The sequence below is a fragment of the Remersonia thermophila genome, chromosome 2 (assembly GCF_042764415.1).
Source record: "Remersonia thermophila strain ATCC 22073 chromosome 2, whole genome shotgun sequence".
NCBI lineage: Eukaryota > Fungi > Ascomycota > Sordariomycetes > Sordariales > Chaetomiaceae > Remersonia > Remersonia thermophila.
The window spans coordinates 2,060,568-2,079,142 of NC_092218.1; the positions used below are offsets into that span (position 1 = coordinate 2,060,568).

The window sequence follows — 18,575 nt, forward strand, 5'->3', positions numbered from 1 at the left end:
AATCGACTCGAGAAAAAGAAATATCCAGCGTCCCTGCGGAGCCTGCCGAAGAGAACAAGAATTGTGCCAAAGGGGGTATCATGCGGTCGATCCTCACAGAACAACAAAGCGTGATCGTACAGCGTCTTCGTTGAAGCAGAGCTTGTGGCGGGACAGGGAAGGTGGGGGGAAGAGAGGTGGCGTGCGAGGTACGTGGTTTATTCTTGTTGTGGCCATCGTCGTCATGATTTCGTGATTTTTATCCATTGTCCTCTGGCTCAACACCCATCCTTTTCGTCATAACGTCGACGAGATCTCCTAGTACCCTCCCTGTCCAGGACTTTGGGTTGGCGGTTGGAGAGGCTGTCCCTGTTGGCTCAGATCAGGGTATCCATATGGCTGTGGCGCCCATGCTACTGTCCCCGAGTCAGCGTTCGTCGATGGTTTGTTTACCCCTGGGATCCGGATTCCTATTCACTCACCTTGAGGAGGAACGGCGTACGCGGCCGGAGCCACTGGAGCATACCCCCGCCCATATGGCTGGTGATGATACATGGTCGGCGACATGCCGTATGGAGGTTGGCTGCCGTAGGCGATCCCGGGTATGGGGGAACCCGTCATCGGAGATCCCGTCATCGGAGAGGACACGATAGGAGGGCTGCCGTAAGAAGGGACGTATCCGCCTCTGCCATACCCGGTCGGACCGCCGCCGCCTCTTCCGCCTTTGGGACCAGTGTCCGAGGCCTTGTCAACACGGATCTGCCGTCCATCGAACCTGCGAGCCTTGTCAACAACCTGCCCGTCGTCTCTGGGAAGAGAGAGCCCCAGGGCGGTGGCTTACTCGACGTTATTCATGGCCGAGATGGCTTTTCGCGCATCATCCTCGTTGGTGTACCTCACAAAACCGAACCCTCTGCTGCGGCCAGTGTCGCGGTCTTTGACAACAACCTAGCGAGGCTGTTAGTCTGCGTGGGCCTCGTTAGAGCCGAGCAGCCGTCTCCCAGGTGGAGAGGCTGGGGAGGCCATGATGGAGCGGAGAAACAAGAGCGACGGTCGAAAAAAAAAAGGAGCGCGCAGCAACATACGGCTTCTTCCACCACGCCAAACTCTTCAAACTTCTGTCTTAGCGTCGCCTCCTCGGTATGCCATGCAAGGCCGCTAATGATTCATGTCAGTGTCTAGTTAGCTGGGTTGCAGTCGGGCAGTCCCGCCTGCCGGGGTGTTTCTCACCCAATGAATAGCTTGGACATGTTGACCGTCTTGTCTCTAGCTCCGTCGCTTTGTCGGTCGATATGGGCAGGACTTGATTGCTCTTCGCAAGATGACAGCGGTGCTCTGCCAGGTGTTTCGTGGAGACCTTGGTTGGTCAAGGTTCTTGGCTGGCGGCAGCAAATCCCAAAGGGAAGGAAAATGACAAGGAGAGAAGATGTGGGACCGTCGCGAAGTGAAAGGAAAAGGAAGACGGAGGGAAGAAACCGGCACCACTTTCCTGGTCCCAAGAAAGCCTGAAGAGAGAGGGGTCGTTGACGTCTTACACTGGAACGGGCGACTGCCCTGCCTCTCCAGCCAGTGAGGGTTGAGAGCTACTCGTTGGATCTGTGGCTCGATGACTTCAGCCGGCAGGGTCGAGGTGGCTTGTCCGATGGATTTAAACCGCACCCTTATTCGATTTACCCCAAGCGAGACGACGTGTGGCTCTGGCTGGCTCTAGGGAAGAGGGGGCGTCAAGGAGGGAGGGACTGAGAGGTAGGCAGGCAGAACTGTGGCGGCCCGCCCGGGGATATCGGTGTGTGGGGAGGGGAGCGTGGGCATTAGCGATGCTGCGTTATTGTGTGATGGTAAGGGTCAAGGATGCCACCAGTGTCGCGTTCTCCCCCTATCCAGCCGGTTGGTTGGTACGGTGTTAAAAGGACCTGGGACACGCCGGAAGGGATGTCAAATGCCAGAGCCGCCGGCATCGATGTCATCTACATTGCTATATGTACTGACAGCAGGGAATCCCTGGAGGAAAGGGGTCCCAGAATAAGCCAGCACACGGACGGACCAGACGTCAAGATTGTCTGGCCCCAAGGGACCAGCAGAACATTCCCGGGGGGGGGGCGCTGCTGGCCTGCTCTCCATGCTTGCTTGCCTAGATCCGGCTGCCAGACCCTGGGGGAGGGGGGGGGGCGCCCGGGACGTTGCTTGTCGTCTGCTCGGCACCCCTCCCGTTCCCCGTCAATGTTTCGACAGGCATAACAATGCTCGCATGGCCTTGCCCAGACAAGCATCAAACTTTACTACCGATAGGATATACCGCCCAGGGCCCTGGGAGTCCCAGGATCAGACGGCGTGGCGTTCTGGTCCAGCAGGGGTGCCGGGGTCGAGAACCTCTTCTCTCGGACCATGTGGCTTCCATGGGGTGTAAAGGTGTCCAGGGACGAGCTATGTTGGTTATGGTCCATTTTCTATCCGTCAAAAACCTCCGTTGGGGACAGCCTAGCATGCCTACGCAGTACACTTGATTCTCCCCGTCCCTCTTTTCTTCTCTCCGCCTTCTCTCTCTCATGCATCTGTCGTTAGGAGGTATTGGTGAGCCACGTATGAGAACATGTATGGGTGCCAAATAGACATGCTTGGGCAAACACCTCCGCCCCCCCCGCCCCTCCATCCTCTTCCCTGATCCAGCACCCTTCAATCTCACGTCTACATACATGTGTGCTCCATGTAAACCTCGTTCCAGCACAAGCTTTTATTTGGTGTCTGTCTTGGGGTGTTGCCCTGGCTTCAATACTACTTCAGCACCCGAAGGGGCTAGGAGCTTTTGTGCTTTGCTTTCCAAACACAGCATGCCCCGTTCGTCATCCTCCATGCTGCCACCCACATGGAGCGGGAAACGGCCAACGGGCTGGGACTGATGCCCCCGTTGGGCATCTTGGAACCTACCGAATACTTGGCGGCCGAGGGAACCAAGCACGCCGCATGTAGCTGGCCTTGCCGTTCTGCCTATCCGGGTTTCCCGTCCCCCGTTGACACATGACGCAGCTCAGGGACGCGGCGCGCGACAAAGGAAAGACAGAGGGAGGAGACATCCAGGGCATAGCAGCGATGCTATTTTGCCGGCATTGGCAAAGATGCAACCCCGATCATGCAACAAGCCCGTCGCTCATCAGACTCTCCGGTTCGTTTCCACGTTTGGACTCTGGGGAACGGCACGGCGGGAAGGGAGGGGACAATGCTTTTTTTTTTTTTTTTTTGGGGGGGGGGGGGGGGGGGAGTTCGTTTTCCACAGTCACGTTCTCTTGAGCTTAGCCAAAAACGGCGACGAGAAACAGGGTGCACAAGGATCGGAGGAGGGATGCCGGCTTTGGACTCCCGGAGGCCGGCAGCCCTGTGAAACGGTGGTCGACAAACCTCTACGCGTAGAGCTTCTTTTGTTAGCTTACCAGTACCCTGACTCTCCAAGTGTTTGGTCCGGAGAAATGGAGAGACCGCCGGCGTGCTTGCATGTAGCAGCAGCGCCAAAATCGTCAGGGCCTCGGAGACTTCATCCGCCGACATCACCCCGCCCTCGCGCTTGAACGGACCCTGTCGTCTTCAAGTGAAGGAACCAACCATGGCTTCCTTTGCGCGTCGAGATCGACCGCGACTAAGAGCTGACCAACGGAGGAGCCTACGGCATGAAACATGGGCGGCCGATTCCAGGGAAGATGCGAAACTCCGTGAAGGCATCCCTCACGTCGACTTTTTGGCGAGGGTGGGCGGGCGGGTTTGCGAGATGAAACCTTTTGGATTGGTCATAAGGCCCCTTTGGCTAGGCGATGCCACCCATGGTACATGCGGGCTCGTTGCCATTGAGTTCATCGCAACCTCATCCCCAGACGCCACCGAAAGGGTATCCACGTGTTCCCAGGCGGAATGCTACCTGGCAACCTGCGGATGGTTGATCTCAAGGGAGGGAATGCGGAGCCGATCCTCTGAGCCTTCCCACGATTTTCCGGGTCGTGACGGCGATGATGCCACGAATGCCGCTGACGGGCAGCAGCACCAAAGGGGGCCGGCTGGCGGGTTGGATGTCTCGTGGCTTATTACGGGCCATCAGAAGTAGGTAACTACTAGTAGGTACCTAATCTTGAGCCTCGAAGGATGGGGCAACGAGGGTCGTGCTTGAACTGGGACGCGCCGACGACTTTCTCGGATTGGGGACCGGATAGAGTTTCAGCACCCCTGAAGCTCCCGCCGAAGCTAAGCCGTCTCCAGGAAAGCGTCGGGGACTGCTGAAAAGGGCGGCGGCGTATAGTAGAAGGCTTCGGTCCCTTGCGCCACGGCATAACGTTATTACCTATCCCTCTACAACCCCGCTGTCGATCATCCCAGCCGCGTTGAAGAACCGCGTGGTATCCGCTTCGTCGCACAACTGATCAGGTTGTCCCCTGCTGCGCGTTTGATCGGAGGCATCCTGCTGGGTTTCTCACGGAGATGCCATCCGGCAGATGGCCTCGGTAGGCGTTCCGCTCGTTCGCTTGCTGGATATCCGTTGCGTGAGAGAACGAACATGTGCCTCTGGATTCCGTGGTGGTCGGCCTGAAACGCAACGCGCTCCATGCTGTCCGGGGACGTGTTGAAGACCCCAGACTTCGTCCCGCGCCCGGAAACTGCGGGGCATTGATCCAACCGGGGACCGGGTGGTTCAACGGGAAGCCTGTTGTCTGGCGTCGCATCCCATTGGCTGTTTTCGCGTTTTCCATATCGACATGGCTAGCTTTCTCCCCGCATGGCTCATCTGGGCCGCAACTTGCGGTTGACAACCTCGGGGATCTCTGGTCCGTGGACGGTAGCTGGCCGGAAAAGAGGGGCGTACCACCACGGCGAAACACAGTAAACGAATACGACTACCAGACCCCCCGATGCACCGGGTGGTGGCCCAAAAGACGGATCCAACCTGGCTGTGTGTCACAGTCCTCTGTCGTCCGGCTCTTCTTCCTTGCGCAAGCCGTCCTGGTGTGGTATGGGCAGACCAGTGGCCGCTGAGATCCACCGATCCGGAAAGCAAGGAGTGCCTTGTTATCTGCTCCGGGCGTGTATTCCGGGGGTCGGGACCCGCAAACTCGGCGAAGGAGATCGTGACAGGAGGAGGATGCCCAGGCTTTGGCCTCGGTTTCTCGGTCGCTCACAGAACTCATTGCTTCTCTTGTGGTGTTTGCAGCTCGGACGATGTGGAGTGGCCAGCTTGGAAGGCGCCTTCGTTCCACGGCGGTAGACAACGGAACCTCCAAGTAGTCAACGATTGCCTACTCTTTACCTAGGTACCCTACCCAGCGGTGGAACCGTAGATAGAAGGAATGCGTCTGTCAACCTGGTCTTCACTACTATGATGGAAGTTACAAGGCGGACATTGAGGTATCCTTTCAAAAAACAGGAGGAGGAGAGGACGTCGAGCAGCCAATCCAGATTACTGTACCTGCTCCTCTCACTCATGACGACGGGAGCCATAGCAGCTTCAACAAAAACACCACATAGACGTCACCATTGCTCGAAATACGCTGGCTCACTGTCGAGTTTTGTTTCGCTTTTTTTTTGGACGCCGACGCCGTTGTCGACGATTAGAGATCCCGACTTGTCCGTGTGATATACACGGATATGATGCCCCAAGGCACATTGGAAACGCCCTCGAAAAGGCGACACCGTCGCCAGAGCAGCCCCGAAAAGGACGCCGCGCGAGCATTCTTGACGACGGCGTGGAATTTCAAGGGAGATGGCTTCCGTTTCGGTGCCTCGAGCGGGGATCGATTCTCCCATCCGAAGGAGAAGGACGAATTCATCCAGTCCTGGCTGCAAAGCACACAAGCACGCCGATCCAGTCTTCAGGAGCCAAGTTACAGAAAGGATGACCTTCGTCTGGCCGGTCAGCACCGCGGGAGGACCCAGCCAGAGGAGAAGAGGAAGAGACCGTGGTCCCTCTCGGAACAGCCCTCTCCAGACCCAGCAACAGCGGAGAGAGTCGAAGACCGATTTGAGAAGCGTGCGAGACACAAGACTCGAGATACCAAGTATGACTATAAGGCCCAAGACTCGACCCGGCGTCTGTCAAATGCGAAGAAGCAGAAGAGGAAGGCCGGGAAGCCGGCGCCCGGGAAACAGGCAGGTATGGTATCGCACGATCCAGGCAGGGGCCGGGTCTGGGTTTGCTGATGATAAACAGCAAGCAAGCCAGTTTCACGCGAGCCTCGAATCGCTGAGGGACCGACATGGAGAACGTCAGAGCCGGGTTTGTCAATGTCAAGGCTCGCCCGCTGTCAAAAGGAAGACAAGGAACTCGAAGAGCTCTCGGCATTCTTCTCAAGACCGAGGCTGCACAGCCACCTTGAATCTCGGGAACAACGCCCGGCAGCCCCAAGGAATCACTTGCGCGAATCTCGCTTTGACAGCGAGTCCCAAGCGGATCCAAGCTTCGACTGGCGCCGCAGTCCGGAGCCACCATGGGAAGGGACAGCACAAGATTCGGAATCCCTGCCTATGGCTCGAAGCCGGCATAGCACCCGCCTTTCTCCGGGTCAGGCTAGCAGTGAGCACGCACGCGGTTCTGCTAGGGCGCAACGGAAAAGCCGCCATGCTGTCAGGGATGGATCGTTATCCAGGTGCTCTGGAGAAGCTCGTTCCAGGCATGGCTCTTTTGCTGTCATCAGGACGACACCCCAGCACCAACAGAGACGCACAGCCACTGCGTCGAAACGGCTCGCAGCCGTATCTCCGAAAAAGGGCCAAGATCCCCTCCCTGGCGTCTCAAAGAAGGATGCTGCTGCGCAAACCGACCTGCCTCTTACGGTAGAGCCCGAACCTTTCAGGCCGCCAGAGAGTCAACCGGAAACCCGTCCTGAGAACAGCGACATGCCTATCGCCCCAGCCCAGCGAGGCTCCGTTCTGCCGCCAATGGCAACCACCACAGGCCAGCATCGACCTGCTGCCAACACAACAACACAAGCTGAGGCCGTTCCACAAGTCTCTCGGTATCATTTGCCGCACCCCGGCCCGAACACCAGTGGCGAAACCCGGTTGGGAAGAGGCGAGCGTTATACCTGCGATGGCAGTTTGAATGATGTCCCGTTCATTCCTGGGAAGGGAGACGGGATCGACAACAGCAATCGGCATGTCTTGGAAACCAGAGTGGGGTTTCTCACCCCAGCCCCGTCGGCACAGCTCCAACATCGACATCACGAAGAGATGCACCTCAAGGTTTCAGCCCACCTAGGGGGCCTTCCGGAGCAGTACGTATCAGAAACCATGGAGGAATTCATCCGCAGGATTGAGGCCGAGGCGCGATTCACCCGATGCGAGAGGGATGTCTTTGAGGAGCCACTCGACACCGGATTAGGGGCGCTTGGAGACCCTGAGGTGGACCGAGGCGCCGTGCCAGGAGAGCTGGGCTTCTCCGGAACGCCCCAGGAGAGGTTTCAAGATAGGGATTGGTCGGCTTTGGACGTAGGGCCGCCGTATCGCCGGACTGCAGTTGGCAATCGGCTTTCCTGGGACTTCGCTCCCACCCACCGCGCTTCACACAGGGATGATGAGCAGGAGCTGTGGGCGTTTGAGAGACAGATCGGTGGCGGGACGGGAACCTGGGAGATATAGCAATACCATGGAAGGATACCCGCCAGGATGTTGGGAATTCAACATTGACTTCGAGCTACTGCCACAAGGATCCACGCAATGTGTGAGAGAGTGTGTTGTTACCCTGTGGATGCGGAGCACATTGGTTGACAACCAAAGGGGGGGTTTGCCTTAGCAAGGAGCTGTATAAGTCCACAAACACCAGCGACATTTCCTAGGCGTCAAAGAATTATGAGGAAAATAACAGGCTCAAGCACCGGAGTTCTCCATTCAAGGTATGTCCGCAGATAGCTTGATTGTCTGAGTGTTGTTGTGCTGCGCTTGCGAGGTTGGGTTGCGTCCAAGGGACAGGGACGTTATGATTACGGTAACGGTGCGTAATGTTACAATACGCGAGCCTGCTGCTGTCCATTACGCAATACGTAACATCACCGGCAGCTCTTCTTGGCCACGGTCGACGACTCGAGCATCCATCATCACCACTCGCGACAGCACAACCGACTTGTCGCAACCACCATGGAGCAACCACAGCCCGCCCCGGGCTCCCTGAGCTGGCGCCTCAGCTCACATCCGATAACGCTGCTCACTTTCCTGGCGTTCCGAGTCTGTACGTCGTCCCCGCCGCAAGCTCTGGTCGCCGCGCCAGAGGAACAGCATAGCATCCATCAGTCCACCCACTCCCCCATGCTTTCTGTCCGTACGCTGACATACCCCCTCTCTCTCGCACATAGCTAGCCTGCTGGTTTACCTCTTTGGCCTGCTGTTTACGGACAATCTGTAAGATATCGACCCCAGCCAACCTCTTCCGGACCCTCCGAACCCTCCGGACCCTCCGAACCCCCCGACGATGGCGAACCTCGCCCGCTGACTTGTACCCGGCAGCGTCATGATCTTCATAATCACCATCCTCCTCCTCGCGGCCGACTTTTACTACCTGAAGAATATCGCCGGCCGTCGGTTGGTCGGCCTGCGCTGGTGGAACGAGGTCGACCCGGCCACCGGCGACTCGCATTGGGTGTTTGAGAGCAGCGAGCCGGGCACCAAGGTCATCAACCCCACCGACAGCCGCTTTTTCTGGATCGCCATCTACGCGCAGCCCGTGTTTTGGATCGCGCTTGCGCTGGTGGCGGTGTTGACGTTCAAGTTCATTTGGTTGCCGCTTGTTGGTACGTCAACTCGTCCCTTTTCCCCCCCCTTACTCCTCGGGTTGGCTTCTTTGTGATGGAGAACGGCCGGGGGGTAAAAAAGGGCATTAAGAGCCATAGAGCCAAGATGAAGGCTAACGCTATATCCTTCCCCCCCCCCCCCCCCCCCTCTCTCTCGGAGCAGCCATCGCCCTGGTCCTGACCATCACCAACACGCTCGCTTTCTCCAAGTGCGACAAGTTCAGCCAGGCGACGAGCATCGCCGGCAGCGCCTTTAGCACAGGCAACATTGCGACCAGCCTCGCGAGCAACGTGGTGGGGAGATTCTTTTCCAGGTGAACGAATCCCTGCCGGCCACGACGGGAGGACGGAAGGGTCACAGGGTCATGAGAAGCAAAAAAGTCAAACCTGGCGCCACACCCCACGTTTGAGATGCCGACCACGCTGGCGACATGCGGTATCTCTAGACCTTGGAGCGCCCGAGCGCTGTGGAAAACAGGGGGTTGCGGGCTTCCATCGATCGCGTCATCGCTATTGCGGGGTGGGAGAGGGTTATGGACGGGCGTTTCGGGGTTTGTGGGAGGGTCTTTTTGCGACGATTCGCTATCGAGGTACGCGGCGCTGGGCTCGGTTGGTTGCCTTGGGCCCATCTGCCATTGTGCAATACCTACCTAGGTATGGAGGTACCATAACTCGGCCATGATGGGATGATGCCGGGAGGATGAGGAGGACCGGGAAACAGCAGATAACAAGGAGGGAACGTCCGTTTTTCCATTGCGTCATGACCACTACCATCTAAGCTACCACCTCGCCTGTAGTAGTAGTAGTAGTAGTAGCAATCTTTGTTTTGTGCGTGCGGTGTATGTGCCCAAGGCCCTTGGTTCTAGGGCAGGAGAGGCAACAACACCGGGCACCTTGAACCGATAAGAACTCCAGAAATCAATCTGCCGAACCCCCCCGCCCTTCTCTCTCCCCACCAAACCCTCCCAAGGAGAAAGTCAAAAACCAAAAGAACCAGGTAATAAAATAAAGTAAAAACAAAATAGAAAAAAGATGAGTGAGCATCCAACCCGAGAGCCAACTATGGTATATCACAGCCATTTCTCCAGAAGCTCACCCCTTATTATCCATCATCCGCGGACACGGCGGCTCGACGCCACCTCGTCTCAACTCCTTCTCTGCGCCTGCTCAATGGCGGCATCCAGCTCCCTCTCCTCTTCTTCCAGCCTCCGGATCTCCTCTGCCGTCATGCCCTCCTCGACCAGGTGCCGATACGGCGTCGGCAGCGCCCTCGGCGTCGCCGCCTCCGCCTCCGTCGCCGCCACCGATCCCGTCCTTGCGCTCCGCCGGTCCGAGTAGGGCGTGAACGACCGCTCGGCACCGGCGCCCGCCACGGCCGCGGCACCGGCACCGGCGGCGGCGGCGGCGGCAGGGACAGGGATGGGAGCCAGCACGGGAACGGGGGCGGCAATGCCGCTCGGGCCGGGGGTCGCGTGGGCGGGCGCGCCGGTGCCGGTGCCGGTGCCGTCGTCGGAGTAGGGCGAGTGCGGGGAGACGTCGACGCCGTTGCCGGCTTCCTTCTCGGCGAGGAGGTCGTCGGCCGGGGCGGCGCCGGGCCGGGGAGCGCCGGCGGCGGGCAGCAGGGAGGCCGAGGGCGCGGCGTCGCGGCGCTTCTGCCGGCGGCGGATCAGGAAGAAGGCCAGCGCGAAGGCGGCCCCGAGGGCGACCACGCCGACGCCGACGGCGATGCCGATCACGGCGCCCCGGGCGAGGCCGCTGCCGCCGCCGCCGCCGCCGCCGGCGGCGGTGGTGGTGCTGGTGGTGGTGCTGGTGGTGGGTTGCCCCACGGGGCTGTTATCGCCCTCGGAGCCTAGACCGCTCGAGTTGGCGAAGGCGTCGTGGGAGGTGCTGGTGGGCGAGGGCTGCGCGGTGCCGGAGGTAGGCAAGCCGTCGGTCGGGAACAGGGTCTCGTTGAAGAAGCGGTTCTTGTCGTCGAGGTAGAGGTCGTGATGGAGCAGGTAGGGGCTTGGGACTTCCCCGTCGTAAAAGGTAAAGAAACGGCTGTAGCTCGCGCCGCGCTCCGCGCCGTTGACGCGCTGCCAGACGAGCTCAAAGTACAGGGGAACTTCCAGCGGAGGTTTGCTTGCGCCCGGGTCGAAAAACTCGCCCTTCAGCTTGATCGTACCGCGGCCGAGCGCGGGCGCGACTGGGGTCGTGTGAGCACAACCAAACGCATGAGCGGGAGGCAGGAGAGGAGGAGGGTTCTACAAACCGTCGAGCTCGCCGGACTGGCCCGACTGCCTCGTTTCCAGGGAACGGCGAGGGCTGGCGGTGATGAGAGGTTGATACCCCCATTCGGGCTCGCGCCGTGGGAGGACGCGGCCCCGGGTATCGATTCGGTCTTTGACTGTGGTCGAGGAGGAGGAGGGCTGGTCGTTGGCGGATTCGGGCCAGGAAAAGATTCGGGACTGTTCCTTGTCGGAAATGTACCAGTTCAGGTATACCTGGTGAACAAGCACCAGCGGGTTGGACTGGAAGATGAAGTCCCTGAAGATGGCTTTGCTCGCCGGGATGATGGCCTTGTTGTCATAGCCTACGAACGTCGCCGACTCAAACGTGACGACATCGCCCCGCGTCGACCCAAACGCGAGAACGGCGGTGGCCGCGACGAGCCATCCCCTGTCCCGTAATAACCGCATATCAAGCCTTTTTCGGTCGGCGTTGTCCTCGTCGTCGACCGAGACCGGGAGATGCCGAGCGTGGCGTGAGCGAGTCGGTCAGAGCCCGAATGTCATTTGCACAGGGCCGCAGCGATGGGCTTCCGGCCGGCTCTTGTCACGGTCCGTCCGTCCGGGCGCCGTTGTCGTCGTCGTCGTCGTCGTTGTCGTCGTCGTCGTCGAGATTCGTCTCAATGGGTGGTGTTGACGCCGAGATCAGGATCACCGCGATGCGCCAGGCAACAGGGGAAGGTGACAGAGCACGCACACACACACAAAAGACACTCAGCCGCGCATGTTGGAGAGGAAAGAAACAGCCGCTCTGGGCGAGATGGTGGTGAGCATGGGGGCAGTCAGCAAGGCTTTGTCTCTCCCCCCCCCCCCCCCCCCGGGTTCCCTGGCCGAGCGTATAGTTAGTAAAGACAGCCACCCGACCCGTCAGCATCACGCTGGGCCATCAACTGAGCTGGGCTAGACCTCGACCCCCCCCCCCCCCCCCCCCAGCCCATCAAGCGCTTCTGACTTGCTCCAGCAGCGAGCGCACGGGAAGGGACAGGATTGCGCGGTTCCCCCAATGGGCTGCATCGCCCATTCGATGGTTCACCACAAGAGGGCTGATGAGGCGCAGCCTGGCCAACCAGAGGCCCTTGTCGACCTGCGTGTGCCATTCCCGAAGCGGCACGACAAACGTTTCGCTCGCTGGGATGGGGGATGGGGGGTCGATGGGTGTCATTCTAGCCGCCTTTTTTATTCCTCTTGCTGCTCTTTCGCTGCCGCCATGCCTGTCCGCTGGCTGGATGAATCTGCTCCCCCAAACTTGCCAGCCCAGCCCTATAGTATGTATAGTACGTACTGCGTATGTATAGGTAGTATGCATGTATGTACGCCACATTACCTCGACGGTACGGTGTAATCATGGAGTGTCCACTATAACGTTCACAGGCAGTAACCTCTGGTACCTACCGTACCTACTACAGTAGATAGCCTACCTATACTGTGTCGACCCACCTCAGCGAGCATTCCCCCCCACTTCCAGGATCCAAGAACCACACGGTAACGCTCTGCCCCGTGCCTTCAACAGCACAGTCGATTCGCACTGCGACCTGCATCTCCATCCCGCGGCAAACCCACCCCCGGAATCCTGAATCCTGCCTGATTTAGAACAACCCCGTACACCGCAAGGCGCTGACGGGATCTGCAAAAGCCGGCGGGGGCCCAGGTTGGCCGCCCCCTCCCCCCGGGCGAGCTCGCTTGGGGAGAGAGAGGCACAGTCTTACTGTCGTATGTACACAGTAGTCAAGGTATAACTCACTAGTGAACTAGAGTAGATGGGGGGGGCGGGGCGCTAAGCAAAACACTCTTCACGCTCGCTAATAGTGATTCCCGTCCCTCCTCCTCCCCGCCCCCCTTCTCCCGGAATCATCACAAAAAGGGAGCGAAAAGACAACACAGAATTCTTGCCGCACTTGAGGGAAAAAGGAGGGGAAAAAAAAAAGGGAGGGAATTGCCTTGCAGAACCACCCACCGCCCGCCACCACCACCGCATTGCCTCGCCGGGCTGAGCTGAGTGGTTTTTTTGGTGGTGGCACTCGCTAGTCATCGACCAAAAGCCCGACCCTAAGGAGCGGCTGATGTTGGCTTGCATGGTTGCTTCTCTTGGCGTCCGCCACGACAGACAGCACGTACCCGGACAGTCCAGGGCTACTGCTATGCAGTAGAACCGGTACAGTGGTAACTTGGTATTAGTACGCTTGGTCGCAGAGCCGTAGAACTAATATATGCTGTAGGTAACTGCATGCTGCGGACCAAGACGATCAGAGTGCAGCGGGCAGGCAAGCAGGCAAGCAGGCAAGCAGGCAAGCAGGCAAGCAGGCAAGCAGGCAAGCAGGCAAGCAGGCAAGCAGGCAAGCAGGCAAGCTAAAACGTCAATGGAAAGTCGAGGTTTTGTTATGAAGCCATGGATATGGATTCAAAAGGCAGTCTAGACACACGAGGTGCCCGGTAGGTGCTTCGACAAAAGATACACTACGTGCAGGCACCTTAACTGTGACATGCACATCTAAATGGCTGGATGCAATCGCCCTTCTGGTCTCCCTCCCCCTCTTATGCATCTGCTCTCTAGGCACATAGTATGTACCTGCGTACAGACAACCTTGCGATGTACAGAGCAGAGCCCAGAGCCTCCCCGCCCCCCCGGCCCCTCCTTTTTACCTTCGCCGCTGTTGCTGTCTTGCCCGTTGCTCCTCCAACAGCTTCTCTCGCATGAGCGCCCTGTCGTTTCGGCTGCCGCCCAGCTTCGGACCTCGGAGGATCTCCTCCGTCTTCTTGGGCCCGGCCTTGGGCGCGTTGATCGCCTTCCTCCTCCGGCGCCGCTGCGCCAGCGCATCAAAGAACTCGCGCCGGAACTCCTCCGCGATCCGCTCGTCGGCCGCGAGCTCCTCCTCGTCTTCCGCGAGCGGCTCCGTAACCTGCGCTGATTGCGTGTCGTAGAGATCGACTGAGAAACAAACAGGGTGAGCGAGCTGTCTGTGTAGAGAGGAGCAAGGGAGGGGAAAAACCACGTACTCTTGTTCTCGCTGAGGAACTGCTCCACGAGCTGGTCGCGCGTGATATCGTCGCTCCCCCGGCGGTGGTGGGAGCGAACCGGCTTGCCGTCGCGCCCGAGGCGCGCCTTGTGCTGCCGGCCCGCCTCCTCTTCCTCCTCGATCTGGCCCCGCAGCCGCCTTCGCGCGCGCTCCGTCATGGCGATGTTGCGCGCCCGCGCCTCGTCGCCGAGGTCGATCTCGAGCAGCCGCCCTTGCAGCACGCGCTGCGACTCGATCGGCATGCCGTTCTCGTCGGTCAGAGCTCCGCGGCCGCCGCCCTCACGCCGCTGCCGTTCCTGCTCTTCTTGTTGTCGCTGTTGCCGCGCGGCAGCATCGGCGGCTAGCCGCTTGCGTCGTGCCAGCTCTGACTCTACGTACTCCTCCCTTGCTTGATCAGCCTCTGTCCCTTGAAGAATACCCCCTCCTCCTCCTCCTCCTCCTCCTCCTCCTCCTCCTCCTCCTCCTCCTCCTTCTCCTTCTCCTCTTCCTCCTCTTCCTCCTCCAGCCAGAGTGATGGGGATGGGTAGTAAGGGGGGGGGAGGGAGGCCGGGTGGGGCGAAACTCACATGTGCTTGTTGACGAGCTCGCCGGCCAGACCGGTCTGCGGCGCGAACCGGTCCGAGATGTGAGGCAGCGCGACGGGGGCCGCGTCGGAGGCGTTGGCGCCGTCTCCGCCGTGGAGCACCAAGCCCCGCCGGTCCGCCGTCTCTTCGCTCGTCGCCCGCGGATCGGGCCCGCTGCCGCCGCCGGTCCCAAGGCCGGACGGCCGGCGCGGAACTCGACGCCGGCGAGCTTGTGTTTCCTGGCGTTGCGCAGCCTCAGGACTTCCGACACCGAAAGGCCGGCTTCGCCGTCGTCTCTTTCGGCCGCCGCCTGGGCGGGTGCGCCGCCGCCGGGCGCCGCGGCGTCGCCATCGGTCGAGGTTTCGCGGTTCTCGGTCGCGGTCGCGGTCGTGGTTGCGGCCGCCGGTTCGGGCTCTTCGGCGCGTTGGCGGTAGGCCTTCCTCTTCTTCCCCGCGCGGAACACGACCTGCGGGATGGCTTCGCTCTCGGGATTCGTCGTCTCCATGGTGTGGCGATGAACGGCTGTGTTCGGAGATGTCGGGCGATGAACGTGGGGTTGGTTTGGTATCATGTTCTAGCAATGTCCAGGAGGGTGCTTGGGGGCAGTGCTGGAACAGGACGACTCGTCAGATGACGCCATGGTAACCCTAACCCTTGAAATGTCACGGGCACTCCAAGACATTGACGGTCACGTGACGATGACAACAAACATGCATTCATCCGCTGCGAGATTCGTCTGTGCTACCATACCATACGTGGTAAGAATGAATTCAAGCCCCTCAAGCATGCGTTTCCATGGGTGCAGATCGCTCGTTGAGATCACCACGGGCTCCTCCTCCAAGGGCAGCAAGGCAGCCCTCTCGGCCCAAAGACCCGGTCAACGGTCCAGGGCGCATTGTCTTGCCATGGTCGTCCAAGACCTCCCACGCAGGACGTATGTAAAAAGACCCCATGCAACAGCATTGCGCCGGACCGAGCCAACACACAACCGGCCGGCTCGGTTGACTAGCCGCCGGCCCGGCAGCCCTCTAGCGAGGCCTGGTCTGCCCTCCGGCGCTGGCCGATCGCACCGGTCGGCTAGGCGAAGATCCACCGGGGCCTCCGGGCGCCAGGCTAGGGACCGGGCCCCGGGTTGGCCTCTTCCCCGTGCTCTTCGTCGGAAACGAGGAGCCGGACGGGCCCATGAATGAGGTATGGTATATTCGTGGAAATGGCGTTGGCCGTGCTTCCTGACTCCCCTGGCCGCCGTCAACCACGGGGCCTCGGGGCCTAGACCACGCCGCTGTCTCTCGCTCGCTGGACGAATCTCGGTAGCCCTTGGCCCATGAGATTCGCGGATACGGAGCTTGAGGTGTCACATCGAAACCCAAAGAAAATGAGCAAATGTGTATGTGTATGTGTGCGTATGTGAAAACGAAGGCAACATTGCCGCGCCATCCATGTTGTTTTCTGGCGAGAGAAGCGAACAAAGCGTTGTCGAGAGCAATCCCCCCCAAATCACCTACGCAGTAAGCCTCCCAACGCCACCACCGTGTCCCAAAAAGCGAAAGCCGCACCTCCATGTCGCTTTGCCAAAATGCTTGAACCAGACACCAAAACACGCCCCTCCTCCCTTCCGAAAAACTCTTGGTTTTTTGATATCAGAGAAAAAGAAAAAAAAAAAAAAAAAGAGAAAAAAGGCGCCCGCGGATCAAATCCGTTGGCTTGTGTGCCCCGCCAAAATCAGGTCACTCAAAGAAGATGGACCAAAGGAGAAAAAAAAAAAAACAAATATGTACATAAAAGGTAGCGTCGTGGAAAACGAGGACAAAAGAACATATAGAAGAAGCCGAACAATCGTCGTAGAAGAACCAGACTCAACCAAACCCCCTCCTTCATTGAGCAAGGGTGGTTAAATCCAAGACCCCCCGCCCACCGCCTCCACCACGGGCACCGGCGCCGGCGGCGGTGGCGGCGCCATACCCGCCAACCTCGCCGGCGGCGGCGGGAGCATGAAGCTCGCAAACAGCGGCTGCACCACCTCCCTCAGGTACTCGTCCGCGCTGAACTTGAGCAGGCCCTTGCGCAGCATTTCTTGCTCGTCCCCGTCGTTCTGCCGTTGCCTCGACCTGGACGACGCCGCCGGCGGTGGGAGCTGCTCTCGCGCGAGCTGCTCCTTGACACCAAACTCCTCAGCCAGCTCCGACACCTGCGCCAGCTCCGGACCGAAGGGGTGCTGCTGCGAATCCAAGGCGGAGAGGTTCTTCGCGGAGGGTGGCTGCTGCTGCTGCTGCTGCTGCTGCTGGGAGCGGGAGGCCGACCGGGACGGTGGGGGTCCGACGGGCCGCGAACGAGGTGGGGACCGGGGCGGGGAAGCCGGCATGAAGGGTGCCGACGACGGCGAGGGCGCTGACGACGCGGCGACGTTGGAGAGCTTGGACTTGTGGGCCGTCATGGGGTTGGTGGCAGACGAGCTCACGCTGGTGCTGGTGCTGGTGGAGGGGGAGCGCGAGAAGCTGAAGCTCGCCTTGGGCGAGACGGTGCGCTGGGATTGCTGGGATTGCTGGGATTGCTGGGAGACTTGCGACGCCGAGCGCTGGCGGACGAGGGAGTTATACGGCGGCTTGGAATGCGAGGTGGCGCGCTGCGGGATGGCGGGGGGCTGATCGGAAGGGGAAGAGGACGCTGAGGCTGGCGGTTCCTGCTCCTGCTGCCGCTGCGACCGGGGAGGGACGGTGGTGAAGAAGCTGGAGAGGTGGTTCGGCTCCGGAGACGTGGACCGCTTGACGGGGGAGTCGACGTCGGGGCTGGTGGGCGGGGTGGTGCCGTTGGTGATGGCACCGTCCGACATGTCGTCGTCGGATCGGGGCGAGGAGGCCACCGAGGAGGCCGACATAGGAACGATATCGGGCGCGTTGTACGAGAGCATGTTGGTGGTATGAACGAGCTCGATGGGGCTCGAGATCTTGTGGCGAAGCGAGGCGCCGGGGCCTCTGGCCGAGTTGATGCGCATCATCCCCCCCCTTTCCTCCTCGGCCGCCTGCATGCTCTGCTTGACCCTCCGGTTCGTGAAAGCTCTGGAGATGGACATGGTGATTGACGGACGCTTGCGTCAATAGTTTTGTTGTTTTGGAAAATCCTCGTGTCGGGTCACAAAACGGGTATGTCGACTTGGAGAAGGCCGTCTGCCGCCGAACGGGCCTCTCAAGTCGAAGGTCGAAAGTCGAAAATCGCTTCCCCCCCCGCTGCCGGGTGGTGAGCTCAAAGATGGTGGAGAATGAAAAAGGCGCGACCGCCGGCGGAAGAGCGTCCCGTTAGGAAGTGGGAGAGAGAGGCTGTTGCAACGCTGGCCGGCAAGTCCTGTGACTGTGATTCAAGCCCCCGGTGTGACGTTGCGCTGGCCGGGAAGGGTTCCACACACGCTAGTTACCAAATCGGTCCAGCTATGAGTTGCGTCGGTGATGATGATGGTGACGGTGACCGGTCTGAAAAGGATATGTTCATGAAAAGACAATCCTCCTTGTCCTTCCAAGAGGTGGGTATGTAGTGTGTACGCAGTAGAATGGAGGTAGGTTATCCCGTCCGGGATGGTGGTACCTCTTAATACAGGCCAAGAAAGAAACGCGATTCGAAATGAAAGGGAACACCGGGGTTTCGAGACCTGCTGATGAGCTTGCGTTTCGTTGCGCGTGGATCCTGTCCGCTCACACAGCCGGCGGCCTGATAGCAATGGCAGAGATGGAGAGGAAGCAGCTCGGTTGGAAGAACACAAGTCGCCTCTGCTGGAGAGGGGGGACAACGAGGTCTTGATTTTTGAAGGAACGGAAGAATAGAAAAAGCACTCCGAGTGTCCAAACGAACCCGCGATGAAGAACTCCGAAGGTGAAAAATAAAAGCCCAACAAGGTAGGTAGCTTGAAGGAGAGTTTGGCAAGGCAATGCACGATGCGGGAGATCGGAAGATGGTTCAGAAAAGGAAAGGTCACGGCGGGCGATGGATAAAAGGGGACGACCCGGAGAA

At 59.7% G+C, this 18,575-nt stretch overlaps 7 protein-coding genes across 7 annotated transcripts; 3 read left to right on the top strand and 4 right to left on the bottom strand.

The window, feature by feature from the left end:
• Positions 1–297: 297 nt before the first annotated feature.
• On the bottom strand, positions 298–1,229 carry VTJ83DRAFT_2024 (uncharacterized protein; the record flags this gene model as incomplete). The annotated part of the gene is made up of 5 exons (XM_071008249.1): positions 298–395; positions 462–754; positions 821–927; positions 1,065–1,137; positions 1,210–1,229. The coding sequence occupies 5 exons, from the start codon at positions 1,227–1,229 to the stop codon at positions 298–300; spliced, it is 591 nt and encodes a 196-aa protein (XP_070868564.1).
• A 4,369-nt stretch (positions 1,230–5,598) lies between these two features.
• VTJ83DRAFT_2025 (uncharacterized protein) lies at positions 5,599–6,150 on the top strand (the record flags this gene model as incomplete). The annotated part of the gene is made up of 1 exon (XM_071008250.1): positions 5,599–6,150. One exon carries the CDS (start codon positions 5,599–5,601, stop codon positions 6,148–6,150), a length of 552 nt encoding a protein of 183 aa, XP_070868565.1.
• Positions 6,151–8,082: 1,932 nt separating this feature from the next.
• VTJ83DRAFT_2026 (uncharacterized protein) lies at positions 8,083–9,050 on the top strand (the record flags this gene model as incomplete). The annotated part of the gene is made up of 4 exons (XM_071008251.1): positions 8,083–8,173; positions 8,298–8,343; positions 8,449–8,732; positions 8,896–9,050. 4 exons carry the CDS (start codon positions 8,083–8,085, stop codon positions 9,048–9,050), a joined length of 576 nt encoding a protein of 191 aa, XP_070868566.1.
• Positions 9,051–9,877: 827 nt separating this feature from the next.
• On the bottom strand, positions 9,878–11,410 carry VTJ83DRAFT_2027 (uncharacterized protein; the record flags this gene model as incomplete). The annotated part of the gene is made up of 2 exons (XM_071008252.1): positions 9,878–10,917; positions 10,984–11,410. 2 exons carry the CDS (start codon positions 11,408–11,410, stop codon positions 9,878–9,880), a joined length of 1,467 nt encoding a protein of 488 aa, XP_070868567.1.
• Positions 11,411–13,059: 1,649 nt separating this feature from the next.
• On the top strand, positions 13,060–13,349 carry VTJ83DRAFT_2028 (uncharacterized protein; the record flags this gene model as incomplete). The annotated part of the gene is made up of 2 exons (XM_071008253.1): positions 13,060–13,142; positions 13,190–13,349. 2 exons carry the CDS (start codon positions 13,060–13,062, stop codon positions 13,347–13,349), a joined length of 243 nt encoding a protein of 80 aa, XP_070868568.1.
• Positions 13,350–13,635: 286 nt separating this feature from the next.
• Positions 13,636–15,081, bottom strand: VTJ83DRAFT_2029 (uncharacterized protein; the record flags this gene model as incomplete). Its single annotated transcript, XM_071008254.1, has 3 exons — positions 13,636–13,925; positions 13,994–14,383; positions 14,628–15,081. 3 exons carry the CDS (start codon positions 15,079–15,081, stop codon positions 13,636–13,638), a joined length of 1,134 nt encoding a protein of 377 aa, XP_070868569.1.
• Positions 15,082–16,467: 1,386 nt separating this feature from the next.
• Positions 16,468–17,646, bottom strand: VTJ83DRAFT_2030 (uncharacterized protein; the record flags this gene model as incomplete). The annotated part of the gene is made up of 1 exon (XM_071008256.1): positions 16,468–17,646. The coding sequence occupies one exon, from the start codon at positions 17,644–17,646 to the stop codon at positions 16,468–16,470; it is 1,179 nt and encodes a 392-aa protein (XP_070868570.1).
• Between the last annotated feature and the right edge of the window lie 929 nt (positions 17,647–18,575).